Below are 22,373 nucleotides of genomic sequence, written 5' to 3'. Positions count from 1 at the left end.
TATTTCTGAGCATGTACAGTAAAAGAAGCATAAAATCCCTCAGTTTCAGTGCACGGTGTATGTGAGACATCATAGCAGCTTGTCTCCTCCATAGAGTTCAGATTGAGCTGGTAAATAGAGATAGAGCTTGTGGAATTTTTCAGTTTTCCCACTGTAGTCTCAACAGCAGTTTTGCCAGGACTCCATCCTAGAGTAGGTGGTGACTATAGGTTATGAGGTCTTCCATACACAGCACAAATTGAAGATCCTGCTCCCCTCTCTGTTTGCAGCACACCCCCAAAAGAAGCTGCAACATGGAGGACATAATACATCGGTATTAAGCAGTGTAGCAGTGAACCCATCTCTGGAGTGAGATAAAACACTCACTAAGAGCTGAAGCAATGGCTTATGGTTATTTCTGTCTCAGGTTCTCTCCAGCAACTTTCTCCTCCTCCACCGTGGCTTTCTATAGACCTCTATGGGCTGCAGCATTAAACCTGATTTTTCTGTATATCTCTGTCATATGCAAAGGGATAAATGCAGGTGGCAGAGGGGAAGAAGTGTCCGAAGAGCTGAGAAAGAGGCATTTTTCTCTAATAAGATTTATTACACAGTTTCTTATATTGATTAATGCTAATAATTAGAAGTTATGTTAATGATAGTAAAAACAGCTTGGTAGTGATCCACGGGGAACAGAAGCATTACCTGAACATATTAGCGGTACAGCTGCCTTATCTCCCCTTTTGCACACAGTACCTTGTACAGAATGTGCTCTCTTTCCAATTCTAAACTGTGTTAAAGTATTTTAGAGGATGTATATGAGCATGGCAGGGGCAGACAACAATGTTTTCATATGCAATTAATTTAAAAAAAAATAATAATAATATTAAAGAATAAACGACTCAAATATATGTCAGTGGCGTGAACAATAATCCATGCAAGAAGGAAGTCATATTCGACAGAAGTTTCACACGAAATGCTTTGCCCCCTGGGGACTTAGTGACTGGGATCAGAGATGTTGCTAGTCTCCTGTAACGCCTAGGGCCACAGGTTATCCAGGGATATTGTGTGCTTCTAAACAATCCTAAGCAGTGATTGGCAGCCAACAGTCCTGGGACACGTGGCCCCACTGCCAGCAATGCCACAGATTTAGATCCTCACTAGGTGTCCTTGATGACGCTGCTCCTGACAGAATTTGGACTAAGAAACATCATCAGATTTGGGGCCGGTAACTATCAGTAGACAAGGTATGAAATTACAATTTTCACATTTTTACATGCTCCAAACTTTTTTTTTTTTTTTTTGCTTTTCAGTCTCCTTTGAACAAGTGCACACAAACAGGTAACGAGGAAGCAAAATATGTCACTGGCCAATCCCCACTGACTAACGGGGAGAGTATAGAGCAGTCCCCGATTTGTCCCAAACCCAATTATGTACACGCTGGGTTCCACACACTACTCGCGTCCTTCCTGACCGTTTAGTAGCACAGGTGGCAACCCATTTATTGTCCTTTACTGACAACTTTTCTGTCCACATCCATGTTAAAATGGACACACCTCTTCATATCATATACTCTGAAAAAAGTTTATAAAAGAAAGCAGGATAGATGGACTGTCATTCACAAAAAGATGTTGGGACATACATATGACTGTGCCCACACATATGAGGTTGAGAAGAAAAATGGCCGTATCGTCATTTAATTTAATTTTCACAGCTATTTGGGAAAACAAACATACAATTTATACAATTTTCGTGAAATATTGTTGAATCTTCTCATTTGAAATGTATTGGCTGTAAATGTCAGATGTATGTTCAGGCTCAGAAGATTTTCATAAAGTGTCTACTACAGACTCACCTGGATGGCCTAGTTAAGGATGCCCCCACTCCAGAGTCCCTTCTCTCTCTCATTTCTCCTTCCTCTGTTTCATTGAGAGAATTACCAGTGCTGTCAAAGTCACTGGCTGAAGTGCCAACATCGGAAATTGATCTTTCTTCATAAGCAAGGTGACCAACTTGTTCACCTCCAGAGTCTGTTTCCTCTTCTTCAAGCTCTGGACACACAGTTCGTGACCAAAGCGCCACCATCCTCTGTAGACCCTTTACATGATTGAGAACATCATCCAAATGGCCAAAAAGATCACTACTACCTCCACGTTCTAAAATATCTCCACTACCGGTCAGCGAGTTGGGTACATTGTCATATATGCTTGAACGGCTTCCGATAGAACTATATGACCCTCTTCTCTGTCTCACCTCTAGTCCATGAGAGTCCATGCTGCTACAAACCGAGTGTCCTAAAGATTTGCTTCCCATTTTCCAACTTTCCAAAGGTACATGGTTTGTGGGGCATAAACTTTCAATAGAAAGAGACCTTGGGAAAGTTCCAGGCTTATGATCCATTGGGATACAGACCAGACGATTCGACTTTTGTGGTAACTCATGTCTCACACCATCCCTTCCCACAATATCATAGTCTTCCAAATAAACCCCTCTACAGAGACCGTCCATATGAGGTTTTCTAATACTACCAATAGAGGAACATTTAGTCCTATAGCCAGGATGAAGGAAATCTTTATCATATGTATGAATGTCCACATCATCATCATCATCATCATCACCACACTGGTTTTGGAAATGTATTTCATCTGTTGAGTGTTTCAGGTCATTGGAAAGCAATGTGGCAAGATCCTTCTTGTCTTTATCCTTCTTTCGCAAAGACTCCATCCTTTTTAGAAAGCCCTTTGTTTTCCTTTTTTTCGATTTTTCCTTCAATCCCCGACAGTGAGAAGCTAAAGACTGATCGCTGAGACTCCTGCATGGCTTAGTGTCAGTTGGGGAACAAGGCCCAGAAGATAATTCTGCAGGAGGGGTAACTACTATGTCCATAATACCTCGGCTGCTTCCCGCACTGCGCAGAGAGGTGGCCTCCAGTTCTGTGCTCAGGTCCGTTAGGATACTATCCCTACTGGATGTGCTTTTTATGGTAGGTGGCCCATCATATTTCGGAGATAACAGTTCAATCGAGTCCAGTCGAGACCAGCGTCCCTGGGCTCTCTGGAATGCCCAGCGATCACTGATTGCACACTGATCATCATCATCGGAGTCTTCATTCTAGGTAAAAAATTTAAAAAAAAACTTGAAAATCATAATTCTTGGTGATTCTTCAGTGAATTTAGGTCTGTGACTTAAATGATGCGTGAAAATATCTACATGCAGAGACTTTTACATAAAACATTTTTGGTAAGTTTTGAAAATATCACTTGCCCTGCATTGGCTTCAAATGAAAGCTATTTTTTAATTTCAAAGATTCATATTGCCAATCTAGCTTACCTGTTTTCGGTGATAATGAACATCCAGCTTCATAGATGCACATGAATTTAGTGTCATTAGTCGCCTGCAAACAAGAAGACATAAATTTGTCTTTACAGTGTAAGTGAAGGTCAAGGTGCTCCACTCCGGCTAGAAACGCCGCAATCCTAGATCAATGATTAGTCTCTGACTACTTTCTGGGGATCACAACCAGTCACCTTACTGTGGAGTTTGTGAAGTTGCTTTGGGATAATGGGTTAATTCCTTTCGTACAACCTGTACTGACATTTAGCTGCTCAGGGGATTAACAATACTGAAGAAATCCCTTTTTTAACTCTAGGTAGTGCTTAGCAGTCGCAGAGGCGCATGGTTTTTATTTAACAATCCCTGGCATCAGGAAGGGTTAAGCTTGAATTCCACCTAAAGAGAAAATCCCCTTACCAGGGTGCAAGATGATTTTCATTAAATGCCACCATACCCACAGCTGTACAAGAATGGAAACAAAGTCCTCATCTACCCAAACATTACTGGAATATATGGAGGAATGGATGGATATATACAGATCCAGGTTACTACTATGCTTCAGTAGTTACACCCTGTATTTGTAGTCAAGGGTTGAGATGATGATTAGGAGAACGCTAGAGAATTATGGAAAAATTGTAGAGACTTAAGGGTGGGGTGGAATTAAGGATGACTCACTGAAAGGTGTCTGGGAGTAAAACGCTATGTCCAACAGAAGCGTAAACTGTGTTTCCAAAGCCAAGTAGCCAAAGAACATACACAGACAAGGAAGATCTGTCCTCAGGTGAGTGCTGTCCATATACCGTTACATAGAACGGACCATGCAGACCCCAACCATGCCGACAGATATGGCAGAAGAGCCTTTTATTTACAGACTTGTGACTTCCATTAGTGGAATTTACAAGAAAGCAGTCAAAGAACCCCCTGGTATCTGAGGACTGAGCCACACAATGCAAAATACCTGCAGAGGGATTTAAGAGAATCTGGATCCAAAAAGTTATGATCTCTCTTCACACATGCAATGTCCACTGGAAACTGGGAACCTGCCGAAGAAAGACAAATGGTGATTGCAACAAATGTATTGAAAAGTACCATGGAAAGAAAGCAGGTAGTAAAGAAACAGAAAAAATATAACTCCAAAGCTTCTAAAGAAATAAAAATAACTAAAGACCCTTTACTACACATGACCTCTGTACCACTGCCCTTGACTACCACAGACAGGCTTGGACTGGCCCATCGGAGAACAAGAGAATCCTCTGGTGGGCCCATGTGCAGGTGTAGGCCGTCACCCTCTTATATGAGAAGCACTTGGCACTATATACTTGAATCACCATGTACAGAAAGCGACATCTTATTCATTTATCAATCTACCCAGTTCTTTATTACCGTATATAAATTGGTGATTGAGGATAATATCACATTTGTATGCAGCTGAAAAGTGGGGCCCTGGAGCTGGTTACTGGTGGGCCCTTGACACCAAAGTCCAACATTGGTCACAGTGCTACATTGCTGCATCCCAGGGTGGGCACAGGTTATAGTGGGCACGCTATGATGCTGGTCTTAGGGCACTGTGGCTAGTTTTTTTTATAAGTGTGTGTGATATGTGCACTGTATAGGAGCAGTATTTCTATATGTAGGTGTACAGTATCGCGGTATTATGGATTTACACTCAATTTTAATACTGGGGTTGGATACATGTGCATATCCTAGTCCTACCCCAGTCCTGGATCTGTATAAAACGATTGGATAAGGCAATATTTGATGTGGTTGTGCTTTCCTCCAGTCATACACTTACAGTGGGATGTCACTTCACAGAGAGCAGAATCTACAGCTGATTCACCACTTCCCTCAGGAACGGGAAGGAAGGTTTTGCACCTAGTTATGAGCTTGGGTTGTTAGCAGTTGCTGTCGTCTTTGTTTATTTGGGAGCTGTTTTCGGGAGGGGGTGATCTGGAAGTCACTTGGGAAGACAATAGTTGGCCTGACACTTCCCCATGATGCCATGCTTCCAGCTATTGTTCAAGAGCTGGATCCCATCCTCTCGGCCCCATGTGAGTGTCGGAGCCGAGATTCCTGAGTCTGTGGCTCAGACTGGTTAGAGCTAAGCAGTAAAGTCCAGTATCCCCATGCCAAGCAACAAAGTCAGCACAGGAAGAGTACGCGCCAACTGTACCCATTGATAAAAAGCCACATGGAAAGGAAAGGAAACCATGCACATAATATAGGGCCCAGAAAATCACGGCCGTGTCAGGACTTTAACCATTTCTTCACCAATCTGTTAACAAGATGAATATATGGGACAACATACAGTTTGTGAGTAGGATCACTGTTGTTGGAAGAAAAAAGCCATCTTTTGGTTTTTCACAAAATTCTTCTTAAAAAGGGCAAGGGCTTGTCCAGAAATACTTTCCCACCCAACTGGACATCATGTTAGGAGAGATACTATTACCCAGCAAGTATTATGTATGGGTCCGGTACATGTAACCGATACTCGCTGGGTAGGACAGTTGTCATGGCACCCATACTGACCATGTACCAGCGTCTCCCCAGACCCCGACGTCAGATCCCGGAGCAGTGCGCGCCCCTTGTGATCACATAATGGCACAGTGAGGATTACCTTCATACAACTGCACATACTGGGGGAAGCCCGCAGCCCGCAACCAGTCACAAGCCTTCTTGGCCTCAATGTCTGAAGAAGAAGAAAGCATATGTAAGATTATGTTCACAATATCATGCCTTACATGTCACATTTCAGCCACATACATTTCTGAAACTTTCGCTGTCAACAGTAAGTTTCATATTTAGTAAAAAATGAATAGACTGATACTATATAGTGGGGCTCAGAGAAGATGTACTCCTTGAGGTGTCCACTTCTGGTCCATTGTCATAACGTCTATGCAGTCATCTGGTAGGTGTGTAATCTCGGAAAAGCTGGGCGATAACCAATGAGGATGACAAAGATCTTCCTCCACTTTCAGGTAGGTTTGCTGTTCTGAGCCATACTTAACATTATAATAGGGACACACTAATTTATTACCGCCGCTCATTACCCCCCACATTGCAACTGACATGGAGAAGGTCTTGTATTATAAGGGCACATGTCAGCGGATTTGCTTATCATTTTTAGAGCCCACGGCGATTCTCCCTCTCCGGCACGTTTCTAACCCCTCCCTTACTCTCTACCAAATAGTTTCCACTGCTAAATATTTTCCAGTAGGAGCTGAGAGAAGATGATCACAGCCTGTCCCTCACATTTAGATCATCACTTTCAAGCATGCTGAAAGGTGAGATGTCCACGACACTAGTCGGAGAGGTGCACATTGCCCTTTTCTGACTTCTTTCAGCTGTATTATAATGTAAACTTAACCATTGTAGCCAGAAAATAACTGGATGACACATATGAAAGAGGATCGCCTCTAGCTGGAGGCCTGGGGCTGGAAAGCCACCAGACTCTGCTGTTGAGTCACTTGTAGGAATGTTGTCAGTAGGCTATCATTACACTGGGGCATTTCCTATGTCAAATATGCATGAATGTTTCTCTGTAGCCCAATAGCCCATATATCACAGCACACAAGTCAGGTCAGACACTGAGGAACATGACTTCATCTATGAAGTAAGGCTAGACCCAACATGCCTCTAAGGGCCCATGTCCTTCAAGAGTCTGGCTCAGACTGTAAGCCTCCGGAGTGCGAGAGCCCAGTAATGTCAGTGAAGCATGTTCCTGCAGTCAGGCATATGTCATCGGAGGCCAGGCACTGGGAAAGCATGTTCACCGTAACATGGATACCGAACAACATCTGCAGCAACACCTATTGGTAAGCGGACTTAACCCGTGCACTGCCGAAAGGACCTACGTGACAGCAGCACACCATTTACACTACAATTCACCAAGAATTCTCTCAGGAGCTTCATGGAACGGACTAAAGTCTGGACACCCGCCTGGAAACTTTCCCTGGCAAAATATAATATAATATAATATAATATATACACACACATACACTGTATAAGCGACCATGCTTGGGTGCTAACTGAGTGTCTTGGGTGTGCTCGACAAATATGTTCGAGTCCCCACGCCTGTTCCACAGCAGCAACACATGTAGGGATTGCCTAACAGCCGTGACACATGCAGCCGCAGGGATTCGAGCATATTTTTTGAGGATGCCGAAGTCACACTGTTAGCACCCAAGCATGCTCAGATAACACTTTATCCGAGCACGTTCGCTCATCAGTAATGATAAACCTACACTCACCGGCCACTTTATTAGGTACACCATGCTAGTAACGGGTTGGACCCCCTTTTGCCTTCAGAACTGCCTCAATTCTTCGTGGCATAGATTCAACAAGGTGCTGGAAGCATTCCTCAGAGATTTTGGTCCATATTGACATGATGGCATCACACAGTTGCCGCAGATTTGTCGGCTGCACATCCCAAAGATGCTCCATACAAGGCAGGATGGATCCATGCTTTCATGTTGTTTACGCCAAATTCTGACCCTACCATCCGAATGTCGCAGCAGAAATCGAGACTCATCAGACCAAGCAACGTTTTTCCAATCTTCTACTGTCCAATTTCGATGAGCTTGTACAAATTGTAGCCTCAGTTTCCTGTTCTTAGCTGAAAGGAGTGGTACCCGGTGTGGTCTTCTGCTGCTGTAGCCCATCTGCCTCAAAGTTCGACGCACTGTGCGTTCAGAGATGCTCTTAGGACTACCTTGGTTGTAACGGGTGGCGATTTGAGTCACTGTTGCCTTTCTATCAGCTCGAACCAGTCTGCCCATTCTCCTCTGACCTCTGGCATCAACAAGGCATTTCCGCCCACAGAACTGCCGCTCACTGGATTTTTTTTCTTTTTCGGACCATTCTCTGTAAACCCTAGAGATGGTTGTGCGTGAAAATCCCAGTAGATCAGCAGTTTCTGAAATACTCAGACCAGCCCTTCTGGCACCAACAACCATGCCACGTTCAAAGGCACTCAAATCACCTTTCTTCCCCATACTGATGCTCGGTTTGAACTGCAGGAGATTGTCTTGACCATGTCTACATGCCTAAATGCACTGAGTTGCCGCCATGTGATTGGCTGATTAGAAATTAAGTGTTAACAAGAAGTTGGACAGGTGTACCTAATAAAGTGGCCGGTGAGTGTATACGCCATAACATGAATAAACACCTCATATTAGAAGATCTTACTAATCCAGTAATTAGCGAGATGGAGACCCCATGTATTGGACTTGTGCTACTCTGATCCAATCATCAAACCATCACACTTTTTCACTAAATTTCTGATACTTGCCCATTTTTAACTCTTTCATTACACATAAAGCCTGACCAGGTAGCCCAAGCAAACAAAAAACTTTAAAAAAAAGTAACCATTGTTTTTTTAAATTTTTAATTCATAAATCAATATAGGAGATGAGAATTAGTGCTTTTAAAATTCTGTGGAAAGGGGAGGAGGAGCTGTAGGCAGACACAGACATCCTGTTGCAAGTTCTCCTGATTAAGTTCTCCATAGAACTTTGAGCGCCAAATGTCATCTCCTATCTTAGGAAATAATCTGGCTTCACTGAATACAGATTTTTATCTAGGAATTGAGAATTTTGAGAATGAATGATTAGTCCTAGAGAAGAAAAGACAATTTCTCTAATATGATTACTAACACTTTCCCATTTTCCCTATTGATTTATGAAAAAAAAAGTTACTCTTTATTAGAGGCTATAGAAAATGTAATTTTTTGCACACAAAAAAAGAAAAAATATGTATTGCCCAAACAAGAGTCTAACCACAATAAATGCAGAAGTGTCTGGTTATAAATGTTGGCCCTGACCTCTAATGCATTACCAAAGATCAAACACAAAAAAACAACATGTAAGAAGTCCGCGATCTAAGCTGCATATTAAAAACATGTGCAATTTCTTGTAACACCCCTCCCCCATATGGTTTTTTTTAATGAGTTTTTCCCTCTTAGATGTCTAGACATACACCTTGTACCCTGCCTCCTACAAAGCCAGTGCTGCATGATGGTCTCCGCGCACTGCAGTGACGGCGACCGAGGCGCTCATCGAGTTTCTGGTTGGGAATTTTTATATACATGCAGTAGGAGTAAAAGGTCTATGAAAACCAGAGCCTTGTACTAGTACAAAAAAAAAAAAACAGCAGGAGAAAAAAAAAAAGTGTGCTATACAGTACATCACAGCCCATTCATTATAAATGCAGAATGCCGAGAAGGAAGCTACATTGGAAAGAAACGTAAATGTTTCCAAGCCCCGGCCAAGCTCGAAGCCACGGCCACTTCTCACCGCTCCTAACTGAATAGCAGGGCTCTAAATTCTGGTGCAAATAAAAAATGTCAGAAGAGGAGACAGGGATTTATTGTAATAAAGGCTACAATATATTGTGGGATAGGCTCAATTTAATGAATATTCTTGCAGTTTATTTCATTCCACCTCAGATACATCTATTTATTTCCCTATGTATTAAGAAGTTGGGTCATGATATCTCCGGTCTGATAAACAATCCAGTACATGCGCCAAGTCACACATCCCAACTTTAAAAAGCAGGGAAGAGAGATAGATGCATTGCTCCTAGTGAAGCCCATTAATGTTTCCCCCACAGTATGGCACCATCTTTATGGCCCCTCACACACTATTATGCCCCCAGTCTTCCAATACACAGTGTGAGGTCTCCAAAGTATAGTCACACCTCCCACACAGCATGATGTCCCCACAGTATATTCCACCAACCGAGTATATTCCACCCGCACATAGGATGATAACCCCATAGTATATTCAACTCACACACAGTATGGTGTCCCCCACAGTATATTTCTCAACACACACAGTATGATGCCCCCACAATGGCATCGGCTCTGCTCCACCACCATATTCAACTATCTGTATCACTAGGACACAAATACAGTTAAAGTTGGGACATACTCTCACTTGCAGGGACAGTAGGACAGCTCCCCAAGTGATTAGGTAGGTATGGCTAATATGTAGACAGGAAGTTAGTCTTGGATTCTCTGGGAATTACAGAATGACATAATTACCCATCAAATCCCGCCCAGCAGATCTCCGACTTCTCATTTCCCCATTCAGTTCCACCCTCCATATCACTATGTTTGGCATGCCATGCATCTAATTCTTCTGTATATACATCACATAGGAGACACTGAGTTTCCTGTATATACACCTAAAAGTATGCACAGAGACTGCTATTTACACGTTATATAGGACACAATGAGATTGCTGTATATACTTCACATAAGATACAATGAGTGCTGTATACACATCACATAGGGTACACTGAGACAGCTGCATATACATCAGACAGGATACACAGATTTCTGCATATACATCACATAAGAGACACAGACTGCTGTATAAATCACATTGGATATACCGAGACTGCTGTATAAAACATCACAAAGGATTCATGGAGACTCTGCTAAATAAAAAAAAGTTGAATCACAACACAACCTTAAAAAGTAAAAAAAAAAAAAAAAAAAAAAAAAAAAATTTTAAATCCAGGACAACCTTATGTAACTATTGTATGGTATTATACAAAGCTTATGTCTGCATGAATGGCGGGAACCTTCTGACTGGAGACTTCAGAGGAAATGATAGTTTGAAGGAAATGACTTAATGGGAAAAACAAGAGAGTGTAAAGAGGGGCGCAAGGCCAATTTACAGTGAAGACAACAGGACAGATTCACTAATCCTAACCAATATTTAGACAGAGCAAACTTAGACGAGACAATCTGAAAATGTGCCATATTGCTCACAGTGGCCTACTCTGGATGATAACTGAGGAATCTCCAGACTAACTTGTCTAAGCTTGCATTGACTATTGGTTGAGTTACATTGTGACATTTAACATGTTGTTAATGAGATGTAATCACTTAAAGCTGGATAACATCTTTAAATCAAATTGTACGTTGGTGGAAGTTTTTACTTTTTCCTGAAAGACAGCCAGTGCCTATATACCAACTCTCAGAAATATGGCATCTACCAGGAAGACGTTATAAACATGGCTGCCCTGCATCTCCATATTGGTCCTAGAAAGAGCACAGAATAAATGGTGCTTGTCGGGAGGAACAGTAGTGAGCATCACTTGTAATTCTGCACCGAGATCAGCTGGTGTTGGAAGTTGGCAGCTACAGTTATGGCATGCTTGCCAAGGTTTAAAAGGGTAACTAAACTTTTTTTTCTTTTTAATAATTTTGTCCAGCATGAAAAGCTATAAAACTTTGTATATCACTTTATTAAAGGGATTTCGCATAATTCCTGTAAAATAAATTGCATGTGAGTGATCTCCAAACCCCTGCTGTTTTCCAGTCTATTCCTCTGCCTTTAGCGGCATTTCTATCCGAGTGTACTCATTTGGAGTACAGATGATGACAATGAAAAGGCCAGCTCAGCATCTGCGGTTCACTTAGGCCAGGTTCAGACTACGGAAATAAAACTCATGCAAACTGTGGACGTGACTGGCTCCCTGTGCTGGAGAGGCCTGCTATTTATACGGACTAATCTAGTCCAGAAATCGAACTAAAGTAGTGAACGCTGTGATTTTTCATCGCAGATCATTGGTCCGAGTGGAAAATTAGCCATGGGCACTGGCACATTGGGTACGTGTGCTCGCGGTATGCTGCTCATACGGATAGAACATGTCCATATAATAGGTTCGTCTGAAAGAGTCCCATCTATGGGGATAGGCTGCTGCAGGAATTCTCCTACTAAGCAGAACACTCAGAAGAGAAGGCAGATGCTGACCCACCACTGCCATCAACTGTACTCCAAAAGAGTATGTTCAGATAACAAGACAGGTAATTAAAAAGGATATCTGGGACTTTAGAAAAAAAAAAGGCATGTGGTTACTGACAGAAGCTACCACCTGTCTGTTGTACCCGGCGCCGGTTATTAACCGCTCCTGCCAGAGATTCAGCTACTTCCTGTCAACAGGGCGGGACTATGGACATCATGCAAATTGACAGGCTGATTCCCCAATTAGGGAGCGAAAGCCGGCTGTCAATCCACATGACACCAGTAGTACTGCCGTGTCAACAGGAAGAGAAACTGCTGCTCTCTTGACAGGGGGTAGCTAAATCTCTGGCAGGAGCGGTCAATGACCGGCGCCAGGTAGAACAGACAGGTAGTTTCCTGTGTTAGCAACTACATGCTTTTAAATAAAAAATAAAAAAAGTCCCGGATATCCCCTTTAAGCAGGGGAAAACCAGGGGGTTGGAATCCACTTACGGTACATATTTTTTTTTTTTTTTTTTTTTACAGGAAGAAAGAAAAATCCCCTAATAAAAAGGTATTTGCAAAGGAAATATCTTTTGGACAAAATTATAGAAAAAAAAAAAAAAGTTTAGTTACTGATGAGCGAATATACTCGTTACTTGAGATTTCTCGAGCATGCTCGGGGGTCCTCCGAGTATTTTTTAGTGCTCGGAGATTTAGCTTTCATCGCCGCAGCTGAATGTTTTACATCTGTTAGCCAGCATAAGTACATGTGGGGGTTGCCTGGTTGCTAGAGAATCCCCACATGTAGTCAAGCTGGCTAACAGATGTAAAACATTCAGCTGCGGTGAGGAAAACAATCTCTGAGCACTAAAAAATACTCGGAGGACACCAGAGCGTGCTAGGGAAATCTCGAGTAACGAGTATATTCGCTCATCACTATTAGTTACTCTAAAAAATTTGCACAATGTTAGAAAAAAAAACAAAAACACATTCTGTATTTTCTGTTTTTCTTGTCTGTGTTTTTCCTTGGGAACAGCCCCACTTAACTAGGGGCTACACGGATGTTCGTCACGTCCAATGTGAAGTCTTAGGGCTCATACTCACTTGCGTGAAATACGGCCGAGTTTCGCATGGTAACACCCGCCTCTGCCGCAGGCACTTGGGAGCGGAGAGTGCAGCTCCATGTATTGCTATGCGGCCGCACGCTCCGCTCTGGAGTGCCGGCGGCAGAGCCGGGTTTTAACATGCGAGACTCGCCCGTATTTCACACAAGTGAGTATGAGCCCTTACAATGACTCTTTCCAAAAAGGAGTTAAATGAACCTAAAAGTAGAAGGGTCTGGTGACACCCCAACTCTAAACTTCACAACATTTGTGCTCACCTCTATTTTGTACTGCTAATTTCAGGACTAAGTCATCAAAAAGAACAAAGTCCAGAAAGAGAAAAAAGGAATTAAACCCGAGACACACCAAACATCCAGGGTATATCACTGGCCAAGAAAGGCTCGAGAAGGCAAGATCAATATTGTTCCTTATACTTATATTTTTGTTATATATTTGGTAAAAAGTGTATCAAAACTAAGTGAATCCATGAATGTGCTGTATAATATCAGCTGTCATTATTCTGAACAGCGATGTGAGAACAGCACAGTAATGGCGACGTGTTATCCTTGCCACATGTCCCTACACCCACATCTACCTGTGTCCAAGTAATCTGCAGCCATATCGTATTCAATAGCTCTATCCCCAAAACCAAGTCAAGTTCATTAAAGGGAATCGGTCAGCAGGTTTTTGCTACCTCATCTGAGAGCATCATAATATTCGAAGAGAGACCCAGAATCCAGCTATGTCTCACTTAGTTTACTGGGTGCAGCTGTTGTGACACAATCAGAGTTTTTAGATGTAGCATGCAGCAGAGCTGAGAAATCCAACACCTCCCAAACCATAACTTTTTATGTACATAGTCTATGGACAGTGAGCTGCTTATCACAGGAGAGGGCGGAGTTGATCTAGAAGTCACGTGAGCTGTAGGCCAGGAAGTGATAATGTCCTGGTGATAAAACCTTCATTGTAAGTAAACAAAGCACACAGCCCGATAAGTGACACATTGTTGAAGTCTGTGTTTTAACCTCTACCTCATCCTGTCCTCAGATTATATAGCAAAACCCGGTAACAGATTCCCTTTAAACCCTGCGTTGGTGTGGATGTTATGCCAAACTGCCTCATACACTGTATCATCAGTAACTAATGCTTGACCACTGTGGTCCTCCAATATTTATGCTGCACAAAAACACACATGCACGTCAGAGGTGGAGATCCAGATTTGTTATTTATAACTGTGCAAGCAAAAACAGCATGAGAGATTTAGCCCTGGTCTAAAATGTAAAGTGGAAATAAGTACAACCGGTTCTGAGGAACCCACTAACGGACGACATGGAGTTACAATGTAATTATGGGGTTGATCTGGGTTTCATTATGCAGAGGAAGATAAACGCACATCATGCAGAACTTTTTTGCCATTCTAAAAAAATGGACATGTAACGAAACCCACACAAACTCCATAGTAATCAATGTGTCCCTCTGCCTCCGTTTGCCTCAGTTCTGCCAATTAAGGGTGTGAATACGAGTTCTGTTTCTCTGCTCCTAAAAATGGAACAGACAAACCAAGTGTCCAAACTCCGGTGTGAGCGTAGCCTACGCAAACTAAATCAGGATTGTGCCCTCTCCATTCCCTAAAGAAGACTTCCATGGTTCTTCTGCAGAAACCATGTAAACACGGCCCGAATGGGCACCAGGCAATGTGCAAAAGTGGCCACGGATCTAAAAAGGCTAAATATAAAGACAAAGAAACATTATCTGTCCAGTGATGATGGAAATACAATTTTAGGCCTGTGGAGTTCACATGTCAGCTATTATTATATAAAGGAATGTGGCATATCCAAAAAGGAAAACATACGCAGCCTTTATGCCCCTCGGCCAAGGCCAAGCTCACGCTGAACGTGTTCTCCACTGACCATTTTATCGAGTCAAAGCTTCTCTGAGGGTCCATGGCATGTAATACTAATGAGAGAAACCCCATGAGGGTGTATCAGAATAGGAGGAAAGGGAAGCTTCCTCCCAGCCTGCATTGTGCCAGACAGAACTGCATTCCTAACTGTGCTGCCCGATGACATAAAGGAGAGGGTTAATAAACCGCACACAAACTGTCCGAACTAAAAAAGGTATTGTACCAAGATAACAGGATACGCCATAACTTGCTGACCACTGACAAACCCAATGATCTCCAGAAAGAGGGTCAGCAGTTCCCTGTGATGAAGCACGTGCTCTGCCGATCCATTCTTAGGCTCGGTTCACAATAGAAGTTTTATTCCATTATTGGGGCAGAGAAAAGGTAATGGTCCCATCTCAAGTGTAAACGGCACCCAACAGACCTCAGGGGTCCTTTAGGGACTCTTTAGGGTTACTATTTCATCTTGAGAAAACGATGGAGCCTATTAGAGGATCTCCACAAATTCTCAATAATTAGTTACACCACAAAAATGACAAATTATAGAAAAATGTGCCCCTCTCCACGACAGGAGTAAATTCTCTGACACTGGTACAAGGATGGCTGAAGGATGCCCCGAAATTTATGAGGCATATGCAAATTAATCAATTTAGTGCATCATACGCCTGTGGATTTTGGATTAAGACTGACATGTAAAAAGGCAGTCTGGATGAATTCCTCTCCAGAAAACTTGGAGTGGGGTTCGCAAGCTTGAAAGATGTTCTAACTATAGGTCTCGTTCTTGTGATTGATGGGGCGGTTCTTACAACTCCCAGCACTCAGGTTCACACCTCTTCGTGGATAGACAATAACTTGCATTCCTAAGAGAGAATAAAGTTGGTTTATACACAATACGTGCCACCAGGATTGCACGTAAGGTAAACCTAAGCCTCAGTACAAAGTGAAATGCATGGTTCTAAGCACGTGTACGAATCTTCAAGAAATGCTTTACGAGCAGTCCTCATCATGTTTCCAATGGGGTGCATCATATCGCTAATACTGAACATCCAATACAGAAAATATACACCACAAAAATGGCGGTCAAAATCCATAAAAAATTATAGATTCTGAAGAAGAAAAAGATTTTCTTATGTAATACCATAGATTCCCACATAAACAGGCAAAGACGTCAGCTAAGAGGGGAGTGCAGGGAAGCGCACACTAGAAGTATTAATGGTCCATTGTGGGGTAATGCATTCCAATTCCAAAGAGAACCTAAAAATATGAGCCATACAATGCCCTCTTTCTCCATGTGGAAAGGGCACACCATGAACCCACCAGCTCAACAGTACATGCTACTGTATCTTACAGGACAATTATTCAGAGAACAACAATCCGTATTTTTAGGATAGAAAGTCCCTTTATACATGTACCCTATAATTATCCTTGAAAAGAAAAACGGTTTTCATTCGTGACTCCCAATAACAAGAACTGCAACAAATCGGGATAAAATAGGTAGAATTTCATCTATTTAGCTACAAAAAATATATACCTTAATTATTAAACTTGAAAAAATCCAGTGCAGCAGTATCAATCTAGTCCAGGGCTGCATTAATAATTCTAAAGGCTTCAGGGCTGAAATCTGAAATAATTATTTACTGCCACAAGGTAGTAAGCGGTAGGTCAAAGACTTTTTCCAACACAAACAAACTAAAATCATCATCGTAGTTTGTGGAGGGATGGCTCAAGTGAAAATATGTTTTGGGTCCATCTGGGCATAAATTACTCCTGTGTCCTGGAAAAAAAGGGTACATCCACAATGAGTTTTTATGTGGAAAAATCTGTGTATTGGATTGGCAAAAGAATTCACAGTAAAAATCCAAAGTCATCTTCCTTGTTTCTGCCACAGAATTGCAGTCTGAACAGACGAGGAAGACTAGAACATTCTAAAATTAACGGGCACAATCTGCTTTAATAAGTGACATTTAATGAAGTTGCAAATAGATAAATGGCTGCACTCAATTGTACTAAAGCAAATGAATGTGTGATACATGAAATGTGAATAGCATAATGGCTTGTGAGATCGATGGCTAGGTTCACATTGCGTTAGCGCAATCCACTAGCGCTAAACGGATTGCCCTAACGCAATGTTTATTTAGGGGCCGCATTAGGGGTCGCGTTAACGTCCCCGCTCTCGCAGATCCCCGATCTGCGAGAGCGGGGAACGGACCTCGGGCGCGCCGCGGACGCTGCAAGCAGAAGAACAGCACATCGCTAGCGCGAGCCGAAAAAGGCACGCGCTAGTGATGCGCTACAGGGAAACTTCACATTGCTGTCAATGGGTGCGCTAACGGACCCGTTGCACGGCGTTAATTGTGACATTTTCGCCGTGCAACGCTGTCCGTTAGCGTGCACACATTAACGCAATGTGAACCTAGCCTAAGAAAAAAAAACAACACATGAGACGCTTAGCACAAAATTTGGCCAAAAAAATGTGAGCTCATCCACCAACGTCAAGGTAATCTCAAGAATCGGATGGGTCCCTGACCTAACTGCCTAGTGTGAACACTTACCTCTGGCTAATGTCATGGTAAAACCTGTATTTATAGGAAGGTCGGAACCATGCTGTGATTTTAATTACATCCAAACACATTTGGTTCCAACCTTCCTGTAAATGTAGGCTTTACCATGACATTAGCTAGAGGTAAGTGTTCACACTAGGCAGTTAGGTCAGGGACCCATCTGATTCTTGAGATTACCTTGACGTTGGTGGATGGGCTCACATTTTTTGGCCAAATTTTGTGCTAAGCATCTCGTGTTTTTTCATAGATTTCACAAGCCATTATGCTATTCACATTTCATGTATCACACATTCATTTGCTTTAGTACAATTGAGTGCAGCCATTTATCTATTTGCTATGTAAGTTTTTTTTGGGTTATGCACCAGTTCAGACTAGTTCTATATTTATTGAAGTTGCCATATGTAATAAAAGACCTGTCACCTAGTCAAAAATGGCCAGTTTTTACTCTTGTTCTATTCCCAGTGATCCCCTTAAATAAAAAAAATTAAATAGGATTTTTAAAGGGGACCTTTCACCAAATTTCCCAAGTTGATCTTGATACACGATGAAACAGTGGAATAAAATGTTTTTTGTTTATTTCAACTCTGTTGTGGAGATGTTAGCAATCAAAGTATTTGTCACCTAATAGGTTAACCCCTTATTTAATCTGAGTGGGTGTTATCAGATAGATTTCACTGGAGGCATGTCCTTATTCTCCCTGTAGTAGGAGTTTCTATCTGCTAACATCTACTTGTACTTAACTCATTAAGTGCCAAAAACTTTGATTGCTAATAACTCCGTAACTTAGAAGCAAAATAAAAAAATTGTTTGTTTGATTCCACTCTGCAGCCACTATTACAAGCTGTATCCACCAGTGCCACACCAGTGTATCTTTAAATCCACCAGTGCCACATTGCTCTTTAGATATGAGCCTATTTGATGCTAATTTTCTTCATCTTCACCAAGGGGGCGTTGCTCACGGGATTCTCTGTGGGCTGGGGGGTGGAGAAGTGCCTTTTGGATGCTTTGCATTATTACCCCGTGAACAATGCCCCCTTGGTAAGGACAATAAAAATTAGGTACTAAATAAAAAGGCTGCATCTCTGAAACAATATGGTGAATTTAAAAATAATTAAAAAACGGAATACTCAGGGGAAAATGGAAAAGAATAAGAGCAACATCTAGCCACTTTTGACCCAGTGACAGGACCTCTTCAACTATGTAGACCTCGAAATCTTTTTGACAGCGATACTCACCACAGATAGTTCATTTAGGGAGCCATCAACACTTGTCTATATTATTCCTACGGCTTTTCATCGCTCACATGGAGTATTTATGTGCATAGGAGCCTACTGTTGAAGTTAGCTTAGTTTGATTGCTTAATGTTAGTCGTAGTCAAGTGTGATAATATACATTGACATCAATGGCTTGCAGCCAACAGTCGGCAGCTTTCTTGGCATGTCACGGGTTATTAATGCCACTAATGGAAAGCCATATACATTAAAGTCCATTTCATTGGAGCACACTTAGTACATAGAAAATCATTAGATCCTTGCAGATTTTCTTTTCAAAAGTTCAGGCAAAGCTGCAACTATTACAGGCATAGATTCAACGAGGCTTGTCTATGTATAGTGAGAGTATAGGAATGACGGGATTATCACACGGGGATTGATTGACAGGTGAACAGGGTAGATATTCTGGGACAACAAGACTGGCAGGTGAAGCCTTGAACACTAATAACAGAGCTTAAAATTGTACCACAAGAAATGTAAGAAGGGGTTCTGGCCCCAAGGACCTGCACAAATCACCCAAGTGAAGGTTCTTCCATTTCAGCAGCAGAGGCACGCATGGCTACATAAATGGAAGAACTCACAACTCAGACGATTTGTGCAGGTCCTTGGGGCCAGAACCTACATATGGTACATTTCTTGTAGTACAATTACATGTAAGGAGGTGCTGTTACAGAAGAAGTAGGAGAAAAGCCAGCTCATCAAGGCATAGGTGCATGGATTCTGTACGGCATCAAGGGATTTGCAGGGGGGAAAAAAAAAAGAGAAAATCCAGCATTCTTTCAGTGGAAAGAGAAATAGATGTATAAGTAAAACACCTCTGTTAGAAGAAAAAAAATCCATTAATAAAGTCATCACATAGAGAAGAGAACAAAATTGACGCGTTTCGAACACAATAAGTGTTCTTAGTCAGAACCTAATCAGCACTATCACACAGTTGTGGCCAAAGTATTGAGATGGACACAAATTTTGGTATTGACAAAGATTGCAGCATCAGTGGTTTTAGATCTTTTAGTCACATGTTTCTGTACAATTATCAGCATTTAATAAGGTTTTAAACTTATATTGAGAAATGCATCAAGTTTATGGAAAAACTTGATGTTTACAGTGTTTACCCTTATTTTTCAAGGCTTATGCATTTCACTGTGGCAGCCGGATATCAGCTTCTGGGAGAAATCCTAAATGAATAAAACACTGTCTTCCCTGATCAATAATTGGAGTTTATCACAATATTTGTGTTTGTTTGTCCACCTGCTTTTTGAGGATTGACCACAGATTTCCCTTCAGACTGCAAGAATGGCAGGAGAAGAAAAGATGAGCGCTACCACGAGTCCTGTGTTATGCCAACAGTAAAGCATCCTGAGACCACTCAGGTGTGGGGGCTTTTCATGACAGTCTTTACTGCCATGAATAAAGAATGGATATAAACATCCTCCAAGTACAACTGCTCCCAACGATCCAGGACCAATTGGGTGACAAACAAAGCCTTTTCCAACATGATGGAGCAGCACGTCACACGGCAAAATTGGTAACAAAGTGACGAGGTAAAAATTTTTATATATATATATATATATATATATATATATACATATATATACACACATATATATATATATATACACATATATATATATATATATATATATATATATATATATATATATATATATATATATATATATATATATATATATATATATATATATATATATATATATATATATTTTGGCTTCTGTCCAGAAAACTCCCCAAATCCCAATTCCACTGGTCAGCCCTAAAAAGCAGGTGAACAAACAAAACTGAAATTGTGATAAACTTCAAGTACGGATTAGACAAGATGGGTTTGGCCCAGAATTGGATATCCAACATGCCAGGGCGAATAGCAGAGGTCTAGAAAAGAAAGGATCAACACTGTAAATTTTGAGGTTTTGCATAATCTGGATGTATTTGTCAATACAAGTTTTAAAATGCTGATAATTGTACTTCAGAAACATCTGACTGAAAGATCTAAGAAGCAACAAACATGGTCAGTCTAAAAACTCTTGGCCATCACTTTATGGTCCTCTCGCTCTTCTGATCAATGGAAATGATGAGAAAAGCTCTTGATGGCTTTAGGGTTACCATAAAGCTTCCAATTGTATGCATTATTACAGATTCTGTCCCATGGTACATACGATACATCATCTAACATATAGAGTGAGCCTCTGTCACAATCTAAATGTGCAATGTCAATAAAAAAGAAATGTAAGAATCAGAAGATGCTTGAATTAAAAGCTTTCATCACCAAAACAGGTAGGTTATGCAATCAGGTCCCAGGTCTCCACTTTCTCACAGCATACAATAAATTCAAAGCATGGAAAATGCCGCTACATATCCTTTAAAAGGGTAGTCCAACACTTTTTTGCCTATACTTAGGTCAGGTCAACAATATCAGAAAGGTGGGCTGGCACCCAATACCCAGTACCCAACCAATCATCCATTACCTCCAGCAGTGACTAGCGGGAAACAAAGTACCAGGCGGAAGACCATGACTCCATTCACCATTTAGCAGCTGCTACAGATTAACTCCTTTTAAGAGAATCAGTAAGTGATCACACTCGGGTCAGGAGAACCGCGGGCCAGTTTGAGCATTGCATTATTTTTGCAGGTTTTTTTAAGATGCACTCAGTAGCGTAGCTATCGGGGGGGCAGAGGGGGCGGGCGCCCCGGGTCTGGGTGCTCTGAGGGGGCCCACCTGGAGCTACGCTACTGTAACTGTATTGGCGCGCACAGCGTGCCGATACAGTTACATTCTGCGGCAGAGCAGGGAGAATCAATCTCCCTGCTCTGCCGCTATGGGGCCCTTGAGTAGGCCGAGGGGCACGGTGCCAGCAGTGGGCCCCCCGCAGTCACCGGAAGATCAGCTGTACCGGCATTTAGCCGATATAGCTGATCGCATTGATGGGAGAAGGAGCGCTACGCTCCTTCTCCCATCATCCCCCTGTCAGTGTCGGCGTCTGAAGTCGCCAACACTGACAGCGGGAGCAATGACGTCACTGACCGGCGCCCGCTGTCAGGAGATCAGCCGGAGCAGCGCAGGAACAAGGAAGAAGAGAGGTATTTATTTTATTTTTTTAATGGGTCCTGCTGCCTTATTATAGTGTCTGCCTTATTACAGGGTCTGACTGTGGGGGCTGCCTTATTACAGGGTCTGACTATGGGGGCTGCCTTATTACAGGGTCTGACTATGGGGGCTGCCTCATTACAGGGTCTGCCTATGGGGGTGCTGCCTCATTACAGGGTTTGACTATGGGGGTGCTGCCTTATTACAGGGTCTGCCTATGGGGGGGCTGCCTCATTACAGGGTCTGACTATGGGGGTGCTGCCTTATTACAGGGTCTGCCTATAGGGGTGCTGCCTTATTACAGGGTCTGCCTATAGGGGTGCTGCCTCATTACAGGGTCTGACTATGGGGGTGCTGCCTTATTACAGGGTCTGAATATGGGGGGCTG

General features: G+C 42.2%; 1 protein-coding gene across 4 annotated transcripts in view; it reads right to left on the bottom strand.

Moving 5' to 3' along the window:
- STARD8 (StAR related lipid transfer domain containing 8) overlaps window positions 1–22,373 on the bottom strand; it is a 233,389-nt gene that overhangs the window by 24,760 nt on the left and 186,256 nt on the right. For all 4 annotated transcript variants that reach the window (XM_077284933.1, XM_077284931.1, XM_077284932.1 and 1 more), the window contains 4 exons: window positions 5,927–5,998; window positions 4,271–4,352; window positions 3,310–3,373; window positions 1,835–3,090 (listed from right to left, as the gene is read on the bottom strand). In XM_077284933.1, the coding sequence (XP_077141048.1) occupies window positions 1,835–3,090; window positions 3,310–3,373; window positions 4,271–4,352; window positions 5,927–5,998 (1,474 nt within the window). The remainder of the gene's footprint in view (window positions 1–1,834; window positions 3,091–3,309; window positions 3,374–4,270; window positions 4,353–5,926; window positions 5,999–22,373) is intronic.

This window comes from Ranitomeya variabilis, chromosome 2 (assembly GCF_051348905.1).
Source record: "Ranitomeya variabilis isolate aRanVar5 chromosome 2, aRanVar5.hap1, whole genome shotgun sequence".
NCBI classification, from domain to species: domain Eukaryota; kingdom Metazoa; phylum Chordata; class Amphibia; order Anura; family Dendrobatidae; genus Ranitomeya; species Ranitomeya variabilis.
This window is presented reverse-complemented; position numbering and strand designations above follow the sequence as displayed.